This window comes from Crinia signifera, chromosome 2, assembly GCF_055691185.1.
Source record: "Crinia signifera chromosome 2, ASM5569118v1, whole genome shotgun sequence".
Taxonomy (NCBI): Eukaryota; Metazoa; Chordata; class Amphibia; order Anura; family Myobatrachidae; genus Crinia; species Crinia signifera.
Genome location: NC_139218.1, coordinates 373,170,376 through 373,194,716, shown reverse-complemented (window position 1 = coordinate 373,194,716; position 24,341 = coordinate 373,170,376). Strand labels below are relative to the sequence as shown.

General features: G+C 48.2%; 1 protein-coding gene across 1 annotated transcript in view; it reads right to left on the bottom strand.

Annotated features, from left to right (window-relative positions):
- The window catches only part of ANGPTL5 (angiopoietin like 5), a 50,152-nt gene that overhangs the window by 5,915 nt on the left and 19,896 nt on the right, over nucleotides 1–24,341 (bottom strand). The window contains exons 4-7 of the mRNA XM_083171338.1: nucleotides 20,576–20,669; nucleotides 18,910–19,010; nucleotides 5,016–5,136; nucleotides 372–557 (exon numbers count right to left, since the gene is read on the bottom strand). Coding sequence (XP_083027464.1) covers nucleotides 372–557; nucleotides 5,016–5,136; nucleotides 18,910–19,010; nucleotides 20,576–20,669 — 502 coding nt within the window. The remainder of the gene's footprint in view (nucleotides 1–371; nucleotides 558–5,015; nucleotides 5,137–18,909; nucleotides 19,011–20,575; nucleotides 20,670–24,341) is intronic.

Sequence of the window (24,341 nt, the reverse complement as noted above, 5' to 3'; positions counted from 1 at the left end):
CTGGCCAATCTTTTCAAAATGTTTTCAAATTCAGCAGCGCTTCCCGCCCCCCCGGCAAATAGCGCTACAGGCTCCCAGCCGCTACTGTCTGGGACGCCTCTGCCCAGATCCACGCTGCTGCATATAGGTGTGGGGGTTGTAGGGGGGGGGCGCAAATTCTTTTGCCATGGGGGCCTGTGCTAAGTTAAGGTGGCCCTGACTGAGCGGTGGATTTATTTAATTGTGCAAACATTCTAATGCTGTGATTAACAATCAGTTGGCCTATCGCAGTAAGCATTCTATTGATGTGTATATCTCTATGGATACATTACGCACACACACACACACACACACACTAGTCCAACACGCCTAAGAATAATAAATATTATCACCTGCAGTTCCATAGTAGCGTCCAACATGCATGATAAAGGCGGTCTTTTCATCTTCGATCCAAAAGTTATCATACGATGCATAAGCTAACGTTCCGTCCTCGGCTTCTAAGGCAACGTTCAGCATGAAGCTGGTGTTCTTCTGGTTTAGAATGCAGAAGGTTTTCCTGAGGCCCAGCCAGAACTCCCCTGCAAATGCATAAAAGTAGGAGTAAATTACTAAATGTACTCAGATGGGAGTTCTACTGATGATGGGATGTTGCCCACAGCAACCACAGTCATTCGAAAATGACTTCGATCTGTGAATTTGATAATCAGCGATCAACTCAGAATCAGGCTCATAATGCGGAAACAGCGACCTGGAAGAGGGAGAGGTCTTCAGCTAGGTACTGGCCGATCACACCCTGAGCAGCCGCACACCTTTCCTTACGGCACCGATGCTTATTATACTAATAACACCTAGTATTCAATCCCAGTGAAAAATGGTGTTTTGGCAAAAACATTTTTGTTTGTCAGAAATAAAAAGTTGAATTGCTTTTGCCTATTCAATCTGCGTGTGTCCCACTGTCCAGGGCCACCAACAGGGGGGTGCTGTGGATACAGCTGTCCTGGGCCCCGGCCTCTGGAAGGGCCCAGGCAGCTTATTTTGCCTACTGCAACCACCCCCCTTCCCCGACTGCCTCCGCTGTGCTGTCTGCTTCTTCAATGCAGGATGCCGGTGGCCAATTAAAATGCTGCACCGGCTTTTGAGCCAATCAGAGCTTGTGCACTGTGTTAGCCAATTAGAGCGGCTGCGGGTACACAAGCTCTGATTGGCTCACCAGCAGGTGTTGCATTTAAATTGGCTGCTGGCGTCCTGCATCGAAGAAGCCTGTGCTTCAGGACCTAAGTGAAGACGATAAGTGAGGGGAGGTGGCAGAGGGGCCCAGAAGGGCCCAGATTGGAAATAAGTCCTGGGCCCCAAAATTCATAGAGGCAGCCCTGCCACTGTCTAATGCATTTTGACATCAAAACTCTTTTGTTTTTTCAACTGTTGAATGTGCCGAATTTCTCGAATGTTAAAATACTGGCTTTTAGATGAAACCTATTCAATAAATGTCATATTTGCTGCTTTTCTGACAAATGCAAATTCCTCTAATAATAATATGCACAACATACACACCAGAGAGACTGTTTTAATGCATTTGATGTATTAAGTGTTCCAGTGATATAGTACATTATGTTCCGCTGGTCTTCCACGTGTCTTATAAAATCTATGCGTGCAGGGTATGAGTCAGAGGGGCTGGTGAGTCAGTGTAGGACAGTCTGGCCAAGACGTTGCAAGACACGTTCTAAAGCGAAGAAAGGATTAAATAAAGCATGGTGAAACCATAACTTCCAACTGACTCAATTCTAGCCTCAGGGGAAGCCAGCATCAGTGAAGATCAGCGTACAGCATCAGGGAAGGCTAAGAGGGATAGAGACCGCTTGGACCAATAGCATTCTAGTGTATATACAATGTGGCTTACTGTATGTTCCTAAAACCAGGGGTTAAAGTAAGGGGGAACAGGGTAGTACTGAGTTCCACAACCTCTAATGGTAGAGGGAACTGAGTTCCACCTCTCTACCACAGACCTGAACAGTTATTCAATAAGAAAAGCCTGTCCCAGTGGCTTCTTCTTCCGGCACAGCGTATGTGATGTCATACCATCACCACCGCTGAAATGAAGAAGAGACACTAAGAGGAGCATGCTGTAGACAGGATGAGAGGGGGCTGGAGGGACTCAGAGATGAGGAAGCTGTTGGAGGGACACAGGGCATAGAGATGCTGAAGGTCATGGACAGTGAGATGCTGGAGTCACATCACAACTGTGGACATTGGACCTTATTCAGGTCTCTTCACAACTGCCATTCGTTCACACAGGGACCGATGTTTTGTTACTGCGCATGTGCATTTCTGCTCATGTGCATATGCAGGGTGCGTGCACCCAGGAGTAGGGGCGTGGAGCGGCACCATTAGCATATGTGTACGCCCAGTGTTTTATGGGGATTCCCATGAGAACACTGGGCGTTCTCATGCTAATGAGGTCATGACAGGGGTGGGCAGCTGACATTACCGGATGTCAGCTGCCCTCCCCTTTCCTTCAGGACCTGCACACATATGTAAGGGTGCCTCAGACCACTCTTAGATATGTGTGGACGTTCCACATCATTCAATGGTTGGCAAGCCACCATTCGCAAGGCGGGTTTAGGTTGACTCGCAAGGATGCGTATACGCATCCCAGTGAATCAACCAGAATAACCCCATTATGTGTATAAGGGGCATTACTGTATAATTTAATATGAATTAAGGGCACTACATGTGGTGTAATGTGTATGACTGTGCTACTGCAGGCATGTCCAAACTATGGCCCTCCAGCTGTTGTGAAACTACAAGTCCCATAGTTGCCATAGTTTTAGCACTCCCTAATAACAAAACTGTGGCAAGGCATGATGGGACTTGCAGTTTCACCACAGCTGGAGGGCCATATTGTGGACATGCCTGTGCTACTGTGTGCTGTAATTTTTATTGGAGTTACCATTGTGTGACCACACCCCCTTCCTTGGGGACCATTATCCCTTTATGGGAGGTAGGACACAAATTCCCTGGCATTGGTCTACGCTCTGCCTAATGAGGTGTGTGGGGGGGGGGGGGGGGGATGGGGGGGTAGGGGAAGGAGTCCCAACACCTCTCCAAGACCACTTTAAGCCCTGCCTAAAACAGAGTCAGATGGGTGGTCAATACCGCACGCGCACATTGCATGCATCATGAGTGCTCAGAGATGCAGGATCAGTAGAATTTAGTGTTCATTTTTGTGAATTAACAGAGGAGTCGCAAAGCTGATGTGGGCTTGTTATTAAAGGCTGGTGCATCCATAGACCCTGAACTGCTCACACACGATGCCATATTCTCGGGAGTAACTGCACCTACTATTGATGCACAGAAACAGAAATTCACTGTCTTAAGTTGCTGCAAGTGGTAGTTTAGTGAATACCAGCTGCGGCATAGTATAAGATGCAGATGTAACAGTGTCTGCATCCAATTCAGAACTAGGCACAATGTGGGCTGTTAATGGGTATTTATGGTTGGAGACCGATTACCCTCCCCCCTGCTCCTCCCCTGCAAACAATCGATTCTATTCAATGCTCCAGCGAGCGCAGAGGCAGTGTATGCTGTAACACTTTTGCCTGCGCTCGCCGGGCTTTTGCTGTCATGTTGATTCGTCGCCTGCCCTGCCGTTCACCATATTCAACGCCTCAGGGGCTCGCTGCCCCTGACAGCGAAAAAGACCCGGTACTCTTTACCTAGCATGGCGCCCATCGCGGCCATCGCGGGCATTTAATGCACTAAAAAATCGGGTGCGACACGACCGCCGCGATGGCCGCGATTTCCCATAGGGAACAATGTTAAATGTCTCAATTGACCCGATTTTTCTGTTCAATGCCTCAATTGACCCGATTTTTCCATAGGAAACAATGTTAAATGGCCCACAGAGGCCAAATAGGCACCCTAAAGTGTGAAATGGCCCCCCAAATTGTTAACGACACTCCACGATCAACGTGAACCCGAAGCGTGGCGAGCGCAGCGAGCCCCGCGAGGGGACGCGGATACCTGTGAAGCCCGCGAAGGGACCCGTTTACCTGTGAAGGTATCCGCGTCCGCTCGCCACGCTTCGGGCGTCCGGCGCTGCACAGTCAGGAGGGGAAAAGGGCGGCCGCTGCGGAGGGCTGCAGCACACAATTATTCATTGCAGGGAGGGCCAGGGGATCCAGGCAGCAGTCAGCGCTGAGCTGGTCCCGCTCCGTGCATATGTAATGAGTGGGACCTCGCGCAGTGCATATTTAATGAGCGGGTCCCCGCCCCCCCCCCCCCCCCCCCCCCCCTTGCATATGTAATGGCAAAAGAAAAAGAAAAAAACTAAAAAATCTAAATATATTTATGTGGTGCATGTCAAGTAATAAAAATAGCAAGATCCTTCAAATAATAAATAAACTGATTTTTAGACACCAAAAAAATGAATAGAAAACATTTATTTTAAAAGTACACATTACAGCTCACCTAAAAAAGATGTCAAATGCAAATTGATGAAACTCGGCGAAAATCACGGTGAAAGCATTTCTCCATTCTAGCATTGAATACAGTTTTGGCGAATTAGTCAATACCCCATTGAAATACACCAGCAAATTGCAGCAAACAGTGATCATTGAATACAGCGAATATCATTTTTGGTGAAAAAATTATTTGTTTCGCCAAAAAAAAGCCCTGTTCACCAGAAAAAGCGGTGAATCAAGAGCATCGAATACTGGCCAATGACTCTGGCAGGGCCAGAGAGAGTACTTGTGCACTTGCTTCCTATACTAAACTCTTTAGTCAAGTTAGGGCACTAATATTAGTGTAAGCTACTAGTGGTTTGACCACAGATGCTGCATGCACACTGTAGGGTGGGGGGGGGGGGATATGTCCAGCTCTGTCTTTTCTCGTACATCCCTGTCTGAAAATAGAGGACCTCCCAGTGACATCTTCCTTATTTCTGAATAAACTTATGTGCAGAGGTGCTGAGGGGCAGTGTAATATAAAGTGGATGGAATAACGAGGGACCATGCGCCACCATAACACGACTTCGTTACCTGAAAGTTCTCCGAATCCTTCCATGTAGTCAAGCCACGTTCTTTGGAAATCAATTGTTCCATCAATTCTCTTTTGAAGAACGGTCCAGCCTCCTCCTCTATAATCCATGTCACAGAATGCCTAATAGGGAATTGCAGCAGGGTAAACAGAATAAGGACATAGATCAGCAAAGTACTTAAGTTATGGGGCTTTCCTATCCATTTTATCACCAGACATCTTACAGACCTACTACTGTACATTCTGCTCAATCTATTCCTCATTTAGCCATTTTTGGGGCACTTTCTGTTCTGGTCAAATTCCAATATCAATATCAGTAACTGGTATTTTGCAACCCGCCATTGCTAGTTATTGTGGCCTCCACCGCAGGGAATGTTCTGCTCTCTGGTTTCCCTTATCCGATCCTCTTTCCCCGCTCTCTACATAGCTGAGGGGAAGGGATAATGTATTTTGTAAACCCCTACTATCCGACCAAACCCTACATCTATTGACCAAGGTTCCCATTTGCTGATACTGGCAGAGGCAAATTTAGGAGTCAGGCCTAGGCGCAATATTATTGTCCACCCACCATGGCCCCAGGCAGTCAAGTATAGGTACATAGCTACCCACCAGCAGTAATTGTTGCGCACCGCCGTCCGGTGCTCCCTGTGCCCGGACGGACGGCGAGTTCTGTGGGCTAGTGATGGGTAGTTTGTGAATGATTAGTTCAAAATGAACTAATCTTCAAAGTGAACTAAATCGTTCAGATCACTGCTCTGGGAAAGATTAGTTCATTTAGTTCAACAGGAAGTAAAGCAAGTGGGAAGTGTAACACACAGACAGACAGAGCCCAGCAGCTCCAAGGCTCGTTTACTGGATCTTTCCTTCCTGTATCTAAAGTTAAAAGTACAACAAAGCCCAGCAAATACAGATCTAATAAAATAAAAATATGCACTGCCTAGACAAAGTTGTGTGGTGTGTCTGTGAGTAAGCATGTGTGCTCATGCTGCTCACCTTTATGTGATGATACTATCATTATATGATTATTTCAGATGTCCAAACACTTGCTGCTGCTTCTGGTACTGGGTCCTGAGCTACTGCTGTGCTAAATCTTCTGCTGGGACCTGTGTAGGAGCTTCTGCAGCAGCCATGTTATCAGCTCTCATGCAATACACAGGAGGCAGTACATGGTAGCTGCCAAAGATGGCAGTGCTGAGCTCAGACATGGGGCCTTATTCTGATCGGATCGGTACGGCCCGCGTGCGGCCGTACCGCCGATGTTTTTACTCTGCACATGCGCAGAGGTGAATCTGCGCATGTGCAGCCCCCTTCGCCGCAGACGTATTTCGTCCGCCGCAAAGGGGGCGTATAGGGGCGTGAGAGGCATCATGCCCTCATTTCCCTATGTGTACGCCCCGCGTTTCATGGGCGTTCCCATGCAAACGCGGGGCGTATGCATGGTAATGAGGCCATGACGCAACTCATGGGGGCGGAAAGCTGACGTCGCCGGATGTCAGCTTTCAGCCCCCATACAAGCTACCACACGGACGATTGTCCGTGTGGTCTCAGCTTGCGGGAGCTGCCGCGGCGTGCGGACCTGCCTTCGATGGTCGACGACCATCGAATGCAGGGGGCAGCTCCCACCATGGTGGAGGCGTAGCCTCCACCATTTTTATGCGGATCGCCAGCCGTCCGTGTACGGACGGCCGTGGCGATCCGTAGGGTGGGCGGGGATTGGTTTGTGCGGCCGGAGCCCCGTGTGCGGCTCTGGCCGCACCAACCAGAATAAGGGCCATGGTCTGGACTCTGCGGATCCAAATGAACTACATTGTCCTGATGACTCATGAGTCCTGCAAATAGTTCAGTAGTTCAATTAGTTCACTGATCATACAGATCCCTGAACTAATCTCTGACTATACACCATAATGAGACTGTACAGTGCCTCTGAGCTACCATGTGTGGCACTGCTGTGCTCAGGCATATGTATTGTGTGACACAGTGCTGGCTGCTGCATGTTATACAGTATACTGTAGTAGCTCTGTTTACTCCACATTACAGTCAGAGATGGATATGTATGAACCTTCATGATGCATACAGTGGAGCAGTTGCCCCTAGCAACCAATCAGCAACTGGTTACTTTGCAAAGTCTCTACTTTATCTCTCTCTAAGGTCAGCTAAATTGGGGCAAGGGGACATGTTTTTTTCTAATTACTGTATTTTAAAAGCAGAAAAAAATTGACTTATTAAAAAACTCTGAATTTGGGTATTTTACTTGCATATTATGGAATATTATGGAAGGTAAAATAATAACCACAATGGGATTAATATTGCAGAGCTAAACAATAAGCATGTCACTAGAAGGGTGCTGTATAACTTATTGCTTTGCTAAAATAGAAAATAATCTGATTTATTAAACATACAGTACAGTATATGATCACTCTAACAAGACTATAACTCCTACAATGAGCTGGTATTACAATGCCTGCTCTGTGTGTCATAATCTAGTCTAGCTCATCTAGCTCCATGCACTCCTCTCAGTCTATGAGTCAGTGATGGAATAATGAACTAAATGAACTAGATGAACTAATCTTCTGATCTAATCTTTTGGGTGAACTAGATCATAATAAACTAGTCACCAAAACGAACTAGATTTCCCATCACTACTGTGGGCAGCAACAACGCGGCTGACGCGAGTCAGCCGCGTCTCAAGCCTCCTTCCGAGGCCAGGCGTCGGGGCGTTGCTAGGCAACGTCCCCGACTTCCGCCCGGCCACGACGCGGCGAAGGACGGCAGCGCGGCTGATACACGCCAGCCGCGTTGCAAGCCTCCTTCTGAGGCAAAGAGTCGGGGCGTTGCTAGGCAACGCTCCCGACTGCCGCCCAGCCACCAGACGCGCGCACGTCATCCTGGCGGCACGCTATTCAAATAAATAGCCGGCGTCTGCTGGGCACAGACGCCGGTTATAGCGTATCTGTTAGCGTGTTCTCGGCCTGGAGCTTGTCAGCTCCCCTTGCTCCAAGGACCTGTCCCTGGATGTCATTTCCAGTCCTGCTCGTGGTCACTTCTCTTCCGTCTGCCTTGTGGGGATCGGTCAGCCTGGTGTTGGTGCTCGCAGGTCCAAGTAAGTGCTCCAGTGGAGCCTGGTGTCTTTCTTTTGGGGACTGCTTAGTTCCTGCTTTATACCACCTCTCATTGACACCTATACAGTTCCCGTAGGAACGCTGGACTTGCTCCGCCGAGGGCTGCTGCCTGTTATTATCTGTACCCCGCTCCCCATTTCTCTCCCATTCACCTCCCTCCTTTTAGCCTTCTTCTTAGGTAGGGGTCCTTGTATTTTCTTCTCTGTGTGTTTGTTTTGGGGATTCGTACCGTGTGTCCCTCTGTATTGTGGTGATTCCCCAGTTCTTGTTCCCTGGTGTTTGCGACTGGGTCGCCCTCCCGGTTCTGGCCAGGTGCCGGCAGATAGGGGCTATTTCCAGTTAGGCCCTGTAGTCAGAACATCCTTTTGAGTTACCCCTGGCGATCCCTTATCCCTTGTCCTCACATAGACCTAGCTGCATCGGGGTTGGAGCGGGCATAACTCGCTCCTTCGGACGCGGCGGCCACAGGTGAAGCCTAGTTCCCGCAGGGATTTGTCATCTGCCCGGGGTTCTCAACAGAGTCAGCGTAGGTTTCGCCGTGGCCGTCCTGACCGGCGGTCCTGGCTGTGGGCTCACGCCTAAACCTCCACTCCCCGTTTCCCTGTATCTGCACTCCGGGTTCAACGGCAGCCGTAACATTATAACCGGCCCAAACGGGTCATATAAAGAGGTCTTTATATAACCAACCTTTTTGCTTAGAGTTGCCGTGGTTTTTTGTATTATGAATCCCACTTCCCAGTCTTTTTCGGACCAGCTCCAGGGATTAACCCAAATGGTCCGAGATCTGTCCTTGAAAGTGGCATCCCAAGAACAGAGGGTGCGTCCTCCTGATTCTGTTGTGGTAGAGCCTAAAGTAAACTTGCCTGATCGATTTGCGGGAGATCGAAGGGCTTTTTTCAACTTTAGGGAAAGTTGCAAATTATATTTCCGACTTCGACCCCGGTCTTCCGGATCAGAGTCTCAACGGGTAGGCCTAATCATGTCTTTATTACAGGGGGACCCCCAGACGTGGGCCTTTGGCCTCCCCTCCGATAGTCCGGTGCTGTCCTCGGTTGACAACTTTTTCAGCTCATTAGGGCTGTTATATGATGACCCCGATCGAGAGGCCTCTGCGGAGACTCATCTGCGAGCCCTCAAACAAGGGAAAGATCCCGCAGAAGTATACTGTACTGAGTTCCGCCGATGGTCGAATGATTGTGGGTGGAATGATTCTGCCTTACGTAGTCAGTTCCGGTGTGGTCTATCTGACATCATCAAAGATAGTTTAATTCAGTACCCTGTTCCCAGTTCCCTCGATAAACTTATGGAATTAGCTATCAAGATTGACCGCCGTCTCCGGGAGCGAAGGTCAGAACGGGGCGTTCAAGCCCGGGCCCTTCCTTATGTTTCTCTGGGTCCTGACGAGAGTGACGAACCCATGCAGATCGGGGCAACCCGCATCTCTCCGGAGGAGAGAACTCGTAGGTTTAGTTCTGGTCTTTGTTTATACTGCGGTAACAAGGGACACATCCTTAAGAACTGTCCCAATAGGCCAGTAAAAGCCTTGGCCAAGTGAACGAAGAGAGGGTTCACTTAGGCCTACAATTGTTTTCCTCTCGTGATTCGGTATTAGTCCCATGTAGGATTTCCTTTCTAGACAATGAATTTTCCGGCACGGCATTTATTGACAGTGGCGCGGCCGGAAACTTCCTTGATATCAGTTTGGCCCAGAGACTGGGTATTCCTCAGTTGAAGCTCCAGGGCCTCGTTACGCTTCGGGGCTTGGATGGTAATATCCTGTCTAATGGGGCTATTTCTTTTCAGACTCCCCCAGTCCTTATGACTGTAGGGTTATTTCATAAAGAGCAACTTTCGTTTTTTCTGACGTCTTGTCCCCTCGTTCCCATAGTTTTGGGATATCCTTGGTTAGTTAAACATAATCCCAGTATCGACTGGAGCGCGGCGCAGATTGCCCGTTGGAGCTCTCACTGTACACAGCACTGTCTCAATAACTCGGTCTTAGTGGCGTCTGCCTCCCTCTGTGGGATACCACCCCCTTACAAGGATTTTGCGGATGTGTTTTCCAAAGGGAAAGCAGACAGCCTTCCGCCCCATCGTCCATACGATTGTGCCATTCAGATTATCCCCAGTGCTCCCTTGCCCAAGGGCAGATTGTATGCTTTATCCATCCCAGAGACTAAGGCAATGGATGAATATGTACAGGAGAGTCTCAAGAAAGGGTTCATCCGCCCGTCAAAGTCCCCTCTCAGTGCCGGTTTTTTTTTTGTGGCCAAGAAGGATGGTTCCTTAAGGCCTTGTATTGATTTCCGGGCCTTAAATAAAATCACGATAAAAAATACCTATCCCCTTCCTTTGATCACGGTGCTGTTTGATCAGTTGCGGTCAGCAACAATATTCTCTAAAATCGATTTGAGAGGCGCCTATAATCTCATCAGGATCAAGGAAGGCGATGAGTGGAAGACGGCTTTTAGTACTCAGACGGGGCATTATGAGTACTTGGTCATGCCCTTTGGGCTCTCTAATGCCCCTGCCGTGTTCCAGGACTTTATCAATGATGTCCTTCGTGATTTTTTAGGCCATTTTGTAGTCGTGTACCTGGACGACATTTTGATTTTTTCACAAGACGTGAATATACATAGAACTCAGGTTCGACAGGTCTTGCAAAGATTGAGAGAAAATCAATTATTTGCCAAATTAGAGAAGTGTGAGTTCGAGGTCACACAGGTTTCTTTTTTAGGCTACATTATTTCCTCTCATGGGTTTCAAATGGATCCCAAGAAGCTTCAAGCGGTGGTGGACTGGGCCCGTCCTACCAGCTTGAAGGCTGTTCAGCGTTTTCTTGGCTTTGCCAATTATTATAGACGCTTTATTCATTCGTTTTCCTCTATTGTCGCACCACTGGTGGCGTTAACCAAGAAGGGTGCTGATCCATCTCAGTGGTCTCCGCAGGTGAAGCGGTCCTTTGAATTGTTAAAACAGGCATTTGTCTCGGCTCCTGTTCTGAGACATCCGGATCCAGACCTTCCCTTTGTTGTGGAGGTAGATGCTTCCGAAGTAGGGGCGGGAGCAGTGTTATCTCAAAGAGATCCAGAGTCACTTGAGCTACACCCCTGTGCTTATATGTCTCGGAAATTCTCACAAGCAGAGGCCAACTATGACGTGGGTAATAGAGAATTGCTTGCCGTCAAGTGGGCCTTTGATGAGTGGCGCCACTGGTTGGAAGGAGCAGTGCATCAGATCCTTGTCCTCACGGATCACAAAAACCTGCAATATATTGAGTCGGCTAAAAGGCTTAATGCTCGACAGGCCCGTTGGGCATTATTTTTTATGCGCTTTAATTTTGTCATCTCTTATAGACCAGGCTCAAAGAACATTCGAGCTGATGCCCTGTCTCGGTGTTTTTTGCCTCGACATGACGGCAAGACCAGTAAGAGTTCGATAGTGCCAACATCTTGTATTTTGGTCGGAGCTCAGCAGACTCTGGAGGCCCTCATACATCAGGCTCAGGGTCAAGCACCAGCCCGGACCCCCATCAACAAGTTATTTGTTCCCCCATCTCTTAGACGAAGGGTGCTTATGGAGTTCCACGATTCTAAACTGGCCGGTCATCCGGGAGTCATCAAAACCGGGAAACTTCTCTCTCGTACTGTTTGGTGGCCTGGCATGGCACGAGATACCAGAGAATTTGTTTTGTCTTGTCCGGACTGTGCCCGGCATAAAGTTCCGAGGTCCCGGCCCATGGGGGAACTGATTCCGTTGCCCATCCCTGTCAGACCCTGGTCGCATCTGGCGATGGATTTTATTGTCGGGTTACCAGTGTCCGCCCATTGCCAAGTAGTGTGGGTCGTGATTGACAGGTTTTCTAAAATGGCACACTTTGTAGCCTTGAGGCAATTACCATCGGCCAAGGAGTTGGTAACTCTGTTTTTGCAGCATATTTTTAGACTGCATGGACTACCGTCAGATATTGTGTCTGATCGCGGTCCACAATTTGTAGCACAGTTTTGGAGACTCTTCTGTGCTGCGTTAAAGGTTAAGACCAGCCTGACCTCGGCCTTTCACCCTCAGTCCAATGGACAAACGGAGCGATTGAACCAGTCACTCAAACAATATTTGAGATGCTTTGTGTCCAAATGGCAGAATGATTGGGCAAGTTTCTTACCGCTTGCCGAATTTGCTTATAACAACGCACACCATTCTGCTTCCAGGACTTCCCCGTTCTTCACGGTATACGGATTTCATCCCCGAGCGAACTCCTTGGGTCCCGAAGCCTCCAGCTCCACCTCCCCTTCGGCTTCTCGACTCAGAGTCATTTGGAGGAGTGTTCACGTTGCTCTGAAAGATGCGGCACTTAGGGAGAAAGTGTCGGCAGACAAGGGCAGACGTCCCTGTCATTTCAAAGTCGGGGATTGGGTCTGGTTGTCGACCCGCAATATCAAGCTTCACCAACCATCAGCAAGGTTGGGTCCGCGATTCATTGGTCCCTTTCGAATCATTAAGAAGATAAATCCTGTCGCGTTTCGTTTGTCCTTACCCAAATCCCTCAGGATTGCCAATACCTTTCATGCCTCCCTGCTTAAACCAGTCTTCTTTTCTCAAAAGTTCCCTCGCAGAAGGGACACGGGATCTTCCTCAGTAATGGTACAGGGACAACAGGAGTTCCCGGTAGAAAAGATTCTGGACTCCAAGTTCATGAGAGGTTCTTTGCGGTTTTTGGTTCACTGGAGAGGGTTCGGTCCTGAAGAAAGGTCATGGGTTCCTGACAAAGATCTTCACGCGCCCAACCTCAAAAGGATTTTCTTTAGAGAATTTCCTAGTAAACCCGGTGGTAAAGGGTTGTTAACCCTTCCTCAAGGGGGGGGTACTGTTGCGCACCGCCGTCCGGTGCTCCCTGTGCCCGGACGGACGGCGAGTTCTGTGGGCAGCAACAACGCGGCTGACGCGAGTCAGCCGCGTCTCAAGCCTCCTTCCGAGGCCAGGCGTCGGGGCGTTGCTAGGCAACGTCCCCGACTTCCGCCCGGCCACGACGCGGCGAAGGACGGCAGCGCGGCTGATACACGCCAGCCGCGTTGCAAGCCTCCTTCTGAGGCAAAGAGTCGGGGCGTTGCTAGGCAACGCTCCCGACTGCCGCCCAGCCACCAGACGCGCGCACGTCATCCTGGCGGCGCGCTATTCAAATAAATAGCCGGCGTCTGCTGGGCACAGACGCCGGTTATAGCGTATCTGTTAGCGTGTTCTCGGCCTGGAGCTTGTCAGCTCCCCTTGCTCCAAGGACCTGTCCCTGGATGTCATTTCCAGTCCTGCTCGTGGTCACTTCTCTTCCGTCTGCCTTGTGGGGATCGGTCAGCCTGGTGTTGGTGCTCGCAGGTCCAAGTAAGTGCTCCAGTGGAGCCTGGTGTCTTTCTTTTGGGGACTGCTTAGTTCCTGCTTTATACCACCTCTCATTGACACCTATACAGTTCCCGTAGGAACGCTGGACTTGCTCCGCCGAGGGCTGCTGCCTGTTATTATCTGTACCCCGCTCCCCATTTCTCTCCCATTCACCTCCCTCCTTTTAGCCTTCTTCTTAGGTAGGGGTCCTTGTATTTTCTTCTCTGTGTGTTTGTTTTGGGGATTCGTACCGTGTGTCCCTCTGTATTGTGGTGATTCCCCAGTTCTTGTTCCCTGGTGTTTGCGACTGGGTCGCCCTCCCGGTTCTGGCCAGGTGCCGGCAGATAGGGGCTATTTCCAGTTAGGCCCTGTAGTCAGAACATCCTTTTGAGTTACCCCTGGCGATCCCTTATCCCTTGTCCTCACATAGACCTAGCTGCATCGGGGTTGGAGCGGGCATAACTCGCTCCTTCGGACGCGGCGGCCACAGGTGAAGCCTAGTTCCCGCAGGGATTTGTCATCTGCCCGGGGTTCTCAACAGAGTCAGCGTAGGTTTCGCCGTGGCCGTCCTGACCGGCGGTCCTGGCTGTGGGCTCACGCCTAAACCTCCACTCCCCGTTTCCCTGTATCTGCACTCCGGGTTCAACGGCAGCCGTAACAGTAATAGGCAACTCTGCACAGACATCATTATCTTGCCGGCTCAGGCTCCATCACCCAAAGCTAAGGCCCATACACACTAGGCGATTTTGAGCGCAAGTAGCTCACTTTTTTGTCTATGCCCCTAATCAAAATCAAGCCCACCTTGAAGCTTAAGTCTGCTCATATCTACCCTATGATTTGGTCAGACCTATCCCCATCACTCCTGTCCAAGGTCTCCGAATGCCTCACGGCCATCTCAGCCTGGATGACCCAACGCTTCCTGAAACTAAACATGGCTAAAACTGAACTTCTAATCTTCCAACCCCCGAACATCCCCTCTTCTCCCACTATCTCCATCAGCATTGGTGAAACCGAGATCACCTCCACCGACCAAACGCGATGCCTCTTTGTCATCATTGACTCCTCCCTCTCTTTCACCCCCCACATTCGTGCTCTCTCACAGTCTTGCCGCTTTCACCTACGCAACGTCTCACGCATCAGACCATTCCTCTCCACTGACGCGACCAAAATTTTAATTCATTCTCTTGTCATCTCCCGCCTTGACTACTGCAACATCCTTCTCTCTGGGCTACCTCTCACCCGCCTAGCACCTCTCCAATCCATTCTTAATGCTGCTGCTAGGCTCATCTTCCTCTCCCGCCGCTCTACCTCTGCCTCCCCCTCTGTCTATCTCTTCACTGGCTCCCCATTCCTTTCCGAGTTCTCTTTAAACTCCTCACCACCACCTACAAGGCTCTCTCCTCCTCCATCGCTCCTTACCTCTCTTCACTGATCTCTATCCACACTCCCTCCCGTCCTCTTCGCTCCATCGCTGACCGCCGACTGACCTCTCACCTAATCACCTCCTCCCACTCCCGTGTCCAAGACTTCTCTCGCGCTGCCCCCCTGCACAGGAACAACCTCCCGCCACCCATCAGGCTTTCTGATTCCCTTACCTCCTTCAAGCGCTCCCTCAAAACCCACTTTTTTCGACTAGCCTATCCCTCCTCCTAACCTCTTTTGATCCTCCTATCCTGCCTCCGTTCCCCTCCGATACCTACTTATCCTATTGTTTTTCGTTCGTCCACCCACCTATTTTTAGTATGTTAACTCTTATGAGTAGGGCCCTCCTTCCTCACGTACTCACCCTACCTCTTTACCTCACCTGTGCTGCTGTCCTGTTCTTCCCTTCCTCTACTTCATCTTCAGTCTCCTCGACAATTTTGACACCTACTTCTGAACTGATGCTGATTTTAGTTCTACCAGCTATACCCCTATTCATACTGTATTTTTCAACACACCCTGTACGTTACATTGTAATTTGTTTTTTGTTTGCTATGTACGGCGCTGCGGACACTTTGCGGCGCCTTATAAATAAACGTACTACTACTACTACTACTACCAGTGCACCATTTCTGCTGATCTTATCTCTCCAACTCCCCGCCCTCCTCCCTCTGCTTCGAAGAGTAAGGACTCACTACTCCACAATCAAAAACCAGCTTACTGAATACTTCCAACTCCATAATCTCCCCGAAACTTTCCCAATTACGTTGTGGGAAGCCCATAAGGCAGTAATTGGAGGCCATCTTATCAATATGGCATCCAGACATATGAAAAATATTGAATCCTGCTTCACCTCTCTGACTTCTAAACGTCAAGTAGAACTTCAACATAAACTCTCCCCCTCCCAACCTACTCTCGAACAATTACAAGAAGCTAGATCACTAGCTCTCTCAGAGCGAACAGCCAACACCCTCCAGAGACTAAAACAAACATTCTACAAAAAGGGCGACAAAGTGGATAAACTTTTAGTGTCTAGACTTACATCACAATGCTCAGAGAACAATATCTTAGCTGTAAACTATAAAGCAGGTCAACTATCGTATTCCCCTGAGACTATAAATCGGGAGTTTCAGGACTATTATACCAAACTGTACAATTGAAATGATGAATACTACAGGTTCTAGGCCTACCGATACTATAATCTCAGTGTTTCTCAAACGAGCCACCTTCCTAGTATATCAGAACAAACCTCTGCCCAACTCTCTAAAGAAGAGATATCCAAAGTATTGAGCGTATTTGATCCCTCAACTGTTTAACGCAGTTGTACATAGCTCCTCATTTCCCAAAACCACACTTAAAGCTAAGGTTATTGTGAGGAAAAAGTCCCTCATGAATGTGCAAGCTATAGGCCTATTTCTTTATTAAATCTGGATGTCAAACAGTATGCTAAAATATTAGCTTCTCGACTAAATAGTGTCTCCCTGGCCTGATTCACTGTGATCAAGTGGGCTTTGTCCCAGGACTTCAGGCCAGGGACAACACTAGAAGAGCAATTGACCTTATCCAGATACTTAATAATAGGCAAACTCACTCGCTAATTATCTCATTAAACACCGAAAAGGCAATTGACCGCATTTCGCATACGCTAGATGTACCCTGGGGATTATAGATGCAGGGAACATATATTCGATGAGCTGCACAGCACCTAGGCAGCCATCAGCGGTGCCACTGGTCGCCGCAACAGCCAGGTAGGTAACAATATAAGCAGAGACCGTACAGTTATCACACAAGTAGCACATACCCACCGAGCTGCACAGAGATGACTTGTTCACTAACAGGCCTATACTTAGGACACATGGGCATGTACTGAGGCTCGAGGAAAATAAATTTTGTTCTGAATTAAGAAGAGGATTCTTCACCATTAGAGCAGTACAATTCTGGAACTCATTGCCGGTGGGGGTGGTTACAGCAACTACTGTTAATGAATTTAAATCAAAACTGGATGCATTTTTGCCACTAAGTGAATTCTATAGATATGACTTACTCCTGTCAATTAAGTTGAAAATGATGGACTAACGTCTTTTTTCAACCTTAATATGTTACATATTTGATGGTCCTGCCCCTTATAGTTTCTTTCTGGGAAAAAGTCCTTGATTTATTAAAATTCCTATCAGGCATTCAGCTCTCCCTGGACCCATGGGTGTTCCTATTGGCCCATCTTTTCCAGGACTTAGATACATCTTTAAATAAGCTATGTTTTGGCTGCTGCAAAGTCAGTAATTGCTAGAAACTGAAAATCCCCTACCAATCCCACTATTACTTCTCTGAGTACTACTATCTGGTTTGTAGCAAATATGGAAAAGATTACATATTACCTGCATGACTGCTCCCACAAATTTGTATGGTACCCTTGGCTTTGTACTATGAAGTCATACCACATAAAAATTCTTCTATATGGCTACAACACCTCAGATGCCTAGATTTTCCTGAGATGTCACCCTCGGGCTCTCCCCACTGATTTCCACCCATCAGTTTCCGTAAGTGATTTAGACCTTATTTCCTATCTCCTTTTTTTTCTCTTCTGCCTCCTCTACCTTCTTTCTTTTTCGTGCCTCTTTCCCTTTTTCTAAACTTTTATTTCCTTTTATCTCTCATTTTCACTTTATTTTTCATTTTTACTCTCATTTTATTGGAATTGTGTAAGAGTATCACATTTACTGCTTACTGCAATTGTGATTGTATTATCTCTGTTCACTCTTACTGACAAAATAAAGAGTTTAAAAAAAAAAGCAGCTCACGTTTCCTGTTTTTATCTACTATCGCCTAGTGCAGCAGTTCTCGAACTGTGGGTCCTGACCCTAAAGTGGGTCCCAACCTTCTGAGCATGGGGTCGCGACTCCATGTTGCTGACCATCAGGCTGATGACTTTTCTAATCTCAGTCAGTGATTCAAGGAGACTGAAAAATCTGTTGAATTGTCTGTTACTTCATACTCCTCGCATCACACCTGTGCCCAGTGGCGTAGGTACCATATGGCAGCCACCGCGGCTGCTTGGGGGAGCAAGCGCCAGCGGGACGCCGCCGGTGCTCATCAGGGCACACTGCTCAGAGCCGCCCCCCTTACCCCTCCGCATGCTGCCGCCGCATTCCTACCTGGTCTGGCACCACAGATATCCTCCTGTCGTGTAATGAAAAATTACACGGCAAAATGGCTGCCCCCACACAGCAGACAGTTTTTTAGGAATGTTAGAGGAGGCGGCAGCCTCCTCTAGCATCCTTAAAAACTGTCTGCTATTAGGGGGGCATTTTGCCATGTAATTTTTCATAACTGCAAGAGACGGAGCCAGGAGGACATCTGCGGTGCCGGACCAGGAATGCGGCGGCGGCATGCGGAGGGGTAAGGGGGGTCTTAACTTTACTTGGGTGGGCGGGGGCTATGGGGGAGGGGGTGGCCATGTCAATTTCGGTGGGGGTGTGGGCCGGCAATGTCTATTTCGGCGGGCGAAAAAATATTACTTACGCCACTGTCTGTGCCTCCACAATGCTGCCATGTATGTGCTGTCTGCTGACTACACGTGATGTGATGACCTTCTGCAGTCACTTCCTGGGGTCCTGTAATTATTTTTATTCTCTGATGAGGTCCCAGAGCAAAATAGTTTGAGGACCCCTGGCCTAGTGTGTATGGGCAGGCAGTGAGCGCTGATGCATGCTGCCGCATCATCAGCCACAGCCGGTTGTTGGCCGGTATCACAGGTTAGCTGTGCAAAGTGGTTCACCCCCCGGTAAAATGGCTGTGGCGGGTGAAAATAGAGTATTTTACCGGCTAGCGATTTTCTTAACATCGCTCATGGGCAAAAACGCCCAATGTGTACGCACCTTTGGTTTCTTAATGAAACATTCAAACTAAATGATTACTTTTTAGTACATACTGTAATTCCTTTCGAACACCATATGACTTGAGATGAAAATATTTTAATTTAAATTACCTCAAATGAGAAATTAGTTCCTTCTGGTTGTATTATGTATATTCCACTTGGAGCTTTTGAAATTGGTCCAAAATTGTCCTTAATATCAGTACAATCAAACCCTATGTACAAAAATAAGGAGGAAAATCGTTTTTTTTTATGTTGATACAAATTCAATTACACACAGATATACAAAAGTCCCACAGGACATTGATCAGTGTAAGCTAATGCGATTTTACAGATGTTATTTATGCTTGTAAGCAAGGCCGGCGCCACCACTAGGCAGCTTTAGGCATTTTATTAGGGCACCGGCCACTGGAGGGCGGCCAATTGGAGCAGCCCCTACCCCTCGGATTCCCCCCCCTGTGGAGCGACGTAACTCCCGCCGTCTCTCTCTCTCCCCCACCATCCTGGCCCCCCCTGGGAAGTGAGTGACGCTGCGGCCAGCGCCGCACCTCTGGCAAACACCGCCCTCCCCCCGCCGTGAAGTGTAGCAGCGCCGGACGCTTCACCCCCTCCCCCCCCCCCCCCCAACCCTCTCTCCCTCCCGGCCCTGCATGTAAGACATTTTGAGCAAGAAAGACTTTGGTGTGGCATGTGTCCCGTTAGGGGTTCAAATTAAGGGCATGATTTATACCTGCTGTATATTCCACGGTTACCTGTAAGTGATATTATAAGAAAGTGGAAGTGTTTAGGAACAACAGCAGCTCAGACACGAAGCGGAAGACTCTGTAAAATCACAGAGCACAGTCAACAAAAGATGTGGTGCGAAAAAGTTGCTGATTCCGTAGCTGAAGAGTTCTGAAATTCCACCGGTACTAATGTAAGCACAAAAACTGTGCGGCGGGAGTTTAATTTAATAGGTTTCCATGGCTGAGTAGCTGCATGCAAGTCTCTCATCACAAGTTCAATACCACGAGTTGAAGGGAGTGGTGTAGAGCACATGGACACTGGAATGTGGAGCAGTGGTAACGTGTTCTGTGGAGTGACGAATCATGCTTCTTTGTTTTGTAGGCAGATGAGTGTGTCGGATTTGGGAGATGCCAGGATAACGTTACCTGTCTGACTGCATTATACCAACTGTGAAGTTGGGAGGAGGAGGAGGAGGAGGGATAATGGTATAGGGCTGTTTTTCATGGTTTGGGCTAGGCCCCTTATCGCCAGTGAAAGACAATCTTAAGGCCCCCATACATTACTGCGACTTATCTGAGTCACATCCGATTTCACTTAAGTCCTTCTATGCAATTTGGTACTGGATGTGCTATTTTTAAACTGGATTTATCGCATGTAAAAATAGCACACAAGGACTACCAGGGAGCTGCTGGGGAGGAGCTCAAGGAAAATCGGATGCAATATATCGCAGCTGCTAGAAACCAGCCACAATGTGCACTGATGCCTGCGATTCAGATTCATCTTATGTGCAGCAGGTCCAGTCTCCGGATCCAATGCGCATGGCACTCAATCAGTGATCTGGCCAGTCCATGCTTGAATCCCCATCTCATCCAATTTCTTGACTCACAGTTACTTTAAGTTGGCGGTGGGTTGCCATGTGAATATGGTCACTGATATAATCTTGATGGCATCCTTTTATAATAAGTATAGCCCTCATACAGAGTAACATTTCCCTCCTTCATCTTGTTAGCATGTTTTATTTGTATACTACAATAATGGAAAGAAATATTCTTACCATGCGTCTGAATTGGTCTATGGAGAAAGGGATCTGAATGTTTTTTCATTACTTCTGCATTCAAAAGAAGAACCTTATTGGTTAATTCACTCACCTATAGGTGCAATAATAAAATGGATAAGTATACTTCCAAAATCAAAAACAATAAATATTTGGTTTATATAGATGCATGTTACACAAATGTATTGTGTTTTGGAATATGGAACAAAGTTTTCACAAAAAAATTGAAAAGGGCAGCCATGGGCACTAACAGCACTCCATTTACCTTAAGGGTCAAAGCAGTGGGTTTTGTATAATTTAGAAAGCGGATTTGGCATCATATAGAAACTGTTGGAAGCCACAAATTGATGGTGATGTAAAATTGGGAGTATTTACAAAGTGGCTGTTTTGGTGTTTACCCTATACATACTTAGCAATCGGCAGCTCAACACATCGGTCAGGAAACCCAGCTGGGTGGGCATTTGAATTTGCCCACTCAGCTGTGAGATCATCTCCCCCTAGCAAGTCTACAGGTGGTCTTGTACACATAGCCAGGTGCACCAATATATCTGTATATGTCAGCCACTGGTGACAAGCTATGTCTGTGTCAATCACAGATGTTGTTCACAGACATATCTGGGGTATGCACCCACCAACAGGCCATTCACGTGAACAGCTGATATTGTGCCTAGTGTATACCCAGCATCAGTGCAGAAAGAAAAAGTTATAGGAAATTATAAGCAGAAAGATGTAAAAAATAATAATTAGTGATCAGCAACCATGTTAAAGGATATCTTAGTTCTGGTTTGATATGTGTCTATTTGAAGTGTACTTTCCATATATTTAGGGGGTGGGGAGCTGCTGTGGTAATTTTTTTATAGTTTAAAACATTGATCGTACTTTGATATTCAATTTGGGGTTATTCAATTCCAAAGTGTGATATCCCAGCCCCCAAACAGATACAAAGTGGCCGGGTTTTACAATCTGCCACGTTGCAAATTTACAAACGTGCAGCTCCGGCGGCAGATCATTCAATAGTCGAACATCTAATTAACGTGCCGATTGGCCATAAGAACTGGTGCTATGCAACCTGTATACGTTATCGCAGTTGCAGGCAACACACCTGGAAAATGGTTGTGGGATTGCCCCAATACAACGCCAGGTCCACCATTAGGGGGGTCTAGGGGAACAGAAATGGGGCCCGGGTGGCTTTGCAGTTAGTACCGGGTCTGGGCTGTCAGTGTTTCAGTGCACTAGGCATTGCCACTATTTCAGTACTTGGTGGCTCCCTACATCCCTCCAGCAGCTGGAGAATTCGGAAAAAGCTGCCTGGCACCCTAGCCACACGTGGGAGGACACTGCAGCGGGCAACACAATGGCTGCCAGCCACACACCAACTACCGGCCATTCCCGACATGCCAGCCCACCCAGCACTATAGCGATGGCAGCCCGAGCTGCAAAAGGGAGCAGAAGGGCCGACAGTATTATACCAACCACTGGCCGCCCCCATACTGCCTGTCAGATCACCAAGAGGTAGAAACAGTCAGCATAGTACACCCCAAGGACTTTATCACTGAAAATAGCTTAAACATTTTTTTTACAGGTGCCACTGCCATTTATTGTTTATTTTATCCCAACTTTTGTTTAATTTTTTATTTATTTTTCATATTTAATTTTATTTCATATTTTATACTTTCTTTTGTTTCTGCTCTACCTCACTTATCTAATGCTATATATGTCCCACTTCCACTGTAGCTACACCTACCTGTGCGCCCCACCTTTCCCCTATGGGGGCCCTGCCATCTTTGTCAGTCCTGGGCCCCACAATTTGTGATGACAGCCCTGTACATTGCTAATCACTTAAGACTGTCAGTGGGGCTAATGTGATTTTCCTGTATAAAGCACTATGGAATTTGGAGCATTGTTATGCAGTAAACCCTTTTTAACAGAAAAAAATAATACTACAGGTTGAGTATCCCGTATCCAAAATGCTCGGGACCAGGAGAATTTTGGATAACGGATTATTCCGTATTTCGGAATATTTTAATATTTCAATGATGTATTTTGAAGTATCTTGCATGTATGCTGTATAAACACATAATATACACACAAATATATTTTATTACCACATAAAATACACACAAATATATTTTAATTGTTCAAAAAACAAGGTTTCAAAACGTGAAACAAAATGTGTGTACTATCTCAGCACTGAATTTGAATGCCAAGCAATCATTGTCTTGCACATATATAGTGCCAGTTACATATCATGTCCCCAGTGATGCTGTTACAAATGTCCCCAGTGAGTTTTTAGCAAAAAAAAATTTTTTTTTCACTTTCTGGAATGTCCGTATTTCGGAATAATTCGGATAACGGATACTCGGATACGGGATACTCGACCTGTATAATAACACATTAAAGGGGCCTACACACAGGCCGATTTCAGGGCATTTGCTAACTGATCTCACTAGATTACTTAGAAAATGCCCCTGAATTGCTCCGTGTGTAGGGGTCATAACAATAGCGATGAGTGTCTCATCGGAGAACCCTGGCCCTTAGAGATTGCTCAGCACACAGCGCTGACACATTGCCATGCGACGCTGTGTGCTGAGCGATCTTGATGGGCTAAGTTATCTAGCATCGCTCAGAATGCTCAGCAAATCTCCCACTATGTAGGCACATCTCCTATATATTTGGCTACATCTGTCACTCAAAGTGGGTGTCTGTGTCTATAACGCTCTGTTCCTGGACTTTCCTCTTAATGTGTGATTGCCTTCATCTGTGCTGAACACCTTTCTGAGAAATTAACCTGTTTAAAACAGGTGATGGCAATCATACATTAAGGAAGTCTAGAAACAGAGCAAAGTGTCTCTCCTGGGCCCTTATTCTGGTCTGTGCGGCCGGAGCCGCATACGTTGCTCCGGCCGCACAAACCAATCCCCGCCTACAATACGGATCGCCACGGCCGTCCGTACGCGGACGGCTGGCGATCCGCATGAAAATGGTGGGGCGTACGCCTCCACCATGGTGGGAGCTGCCCCCTGCATTCGATGATCGGTGACCATCGAAGGCAGGGCCGCACGCTCCAGCAGCTCCCGCAAGCTTAGACCACACGGACAATCGTCTGTGTGAAAGCTTGTATGGGGGCGGAGAGCTTTCCGCCCCCATCACTGGCGTCATAGCCTCATTACCATGCATACGCCCCGCGTTTGCATGGGAACGCCCATGAAACGCTGGGCGTATTCATAGGTAAATGAGGCTATTAAGCCCCTCACGCCCCTATACGCCCCCTTTGCGGCGTATAAAATTTTTGTGCGGCGATTTCCCCTGCACATGCGCAGAGTGACCTCTGCGCATGTGCAGAGCGAAAACATCGGCGGTACGGCCGCACGCGGGCCGTACCGCCCAGATCAGAATAAGGGCCCTGGAGAGGGTCATGTTGGGAGGTATGTGACAGAGAACCTTACCAGTGAGCCCACAGACAGTGCCAGACACCCACTGCCTTCCCATGTTGCCCAGCACTGCTACTCCCCCCGCGCGCCCCCCCCTCCCGCGATTCGCGGCAAAAACACCCGCTCCCCCGCTCCCCCCCCTACCGCGACTCGCAGCAAAAACACCCCCGCGACCCCCCCTCCCGCGATTCGCTGCAAAAAGAACCCCCCCACGACCCCTCCCGCAATTCGCAGCATAACCACCACCCCGCGACCTCCCGCGAATCGCGGCAAACCCTCCCCCGTGACCCCCCCCCCCCCGATTCGCGGAAAAAATCCCCCCCCCCGCGACCTCC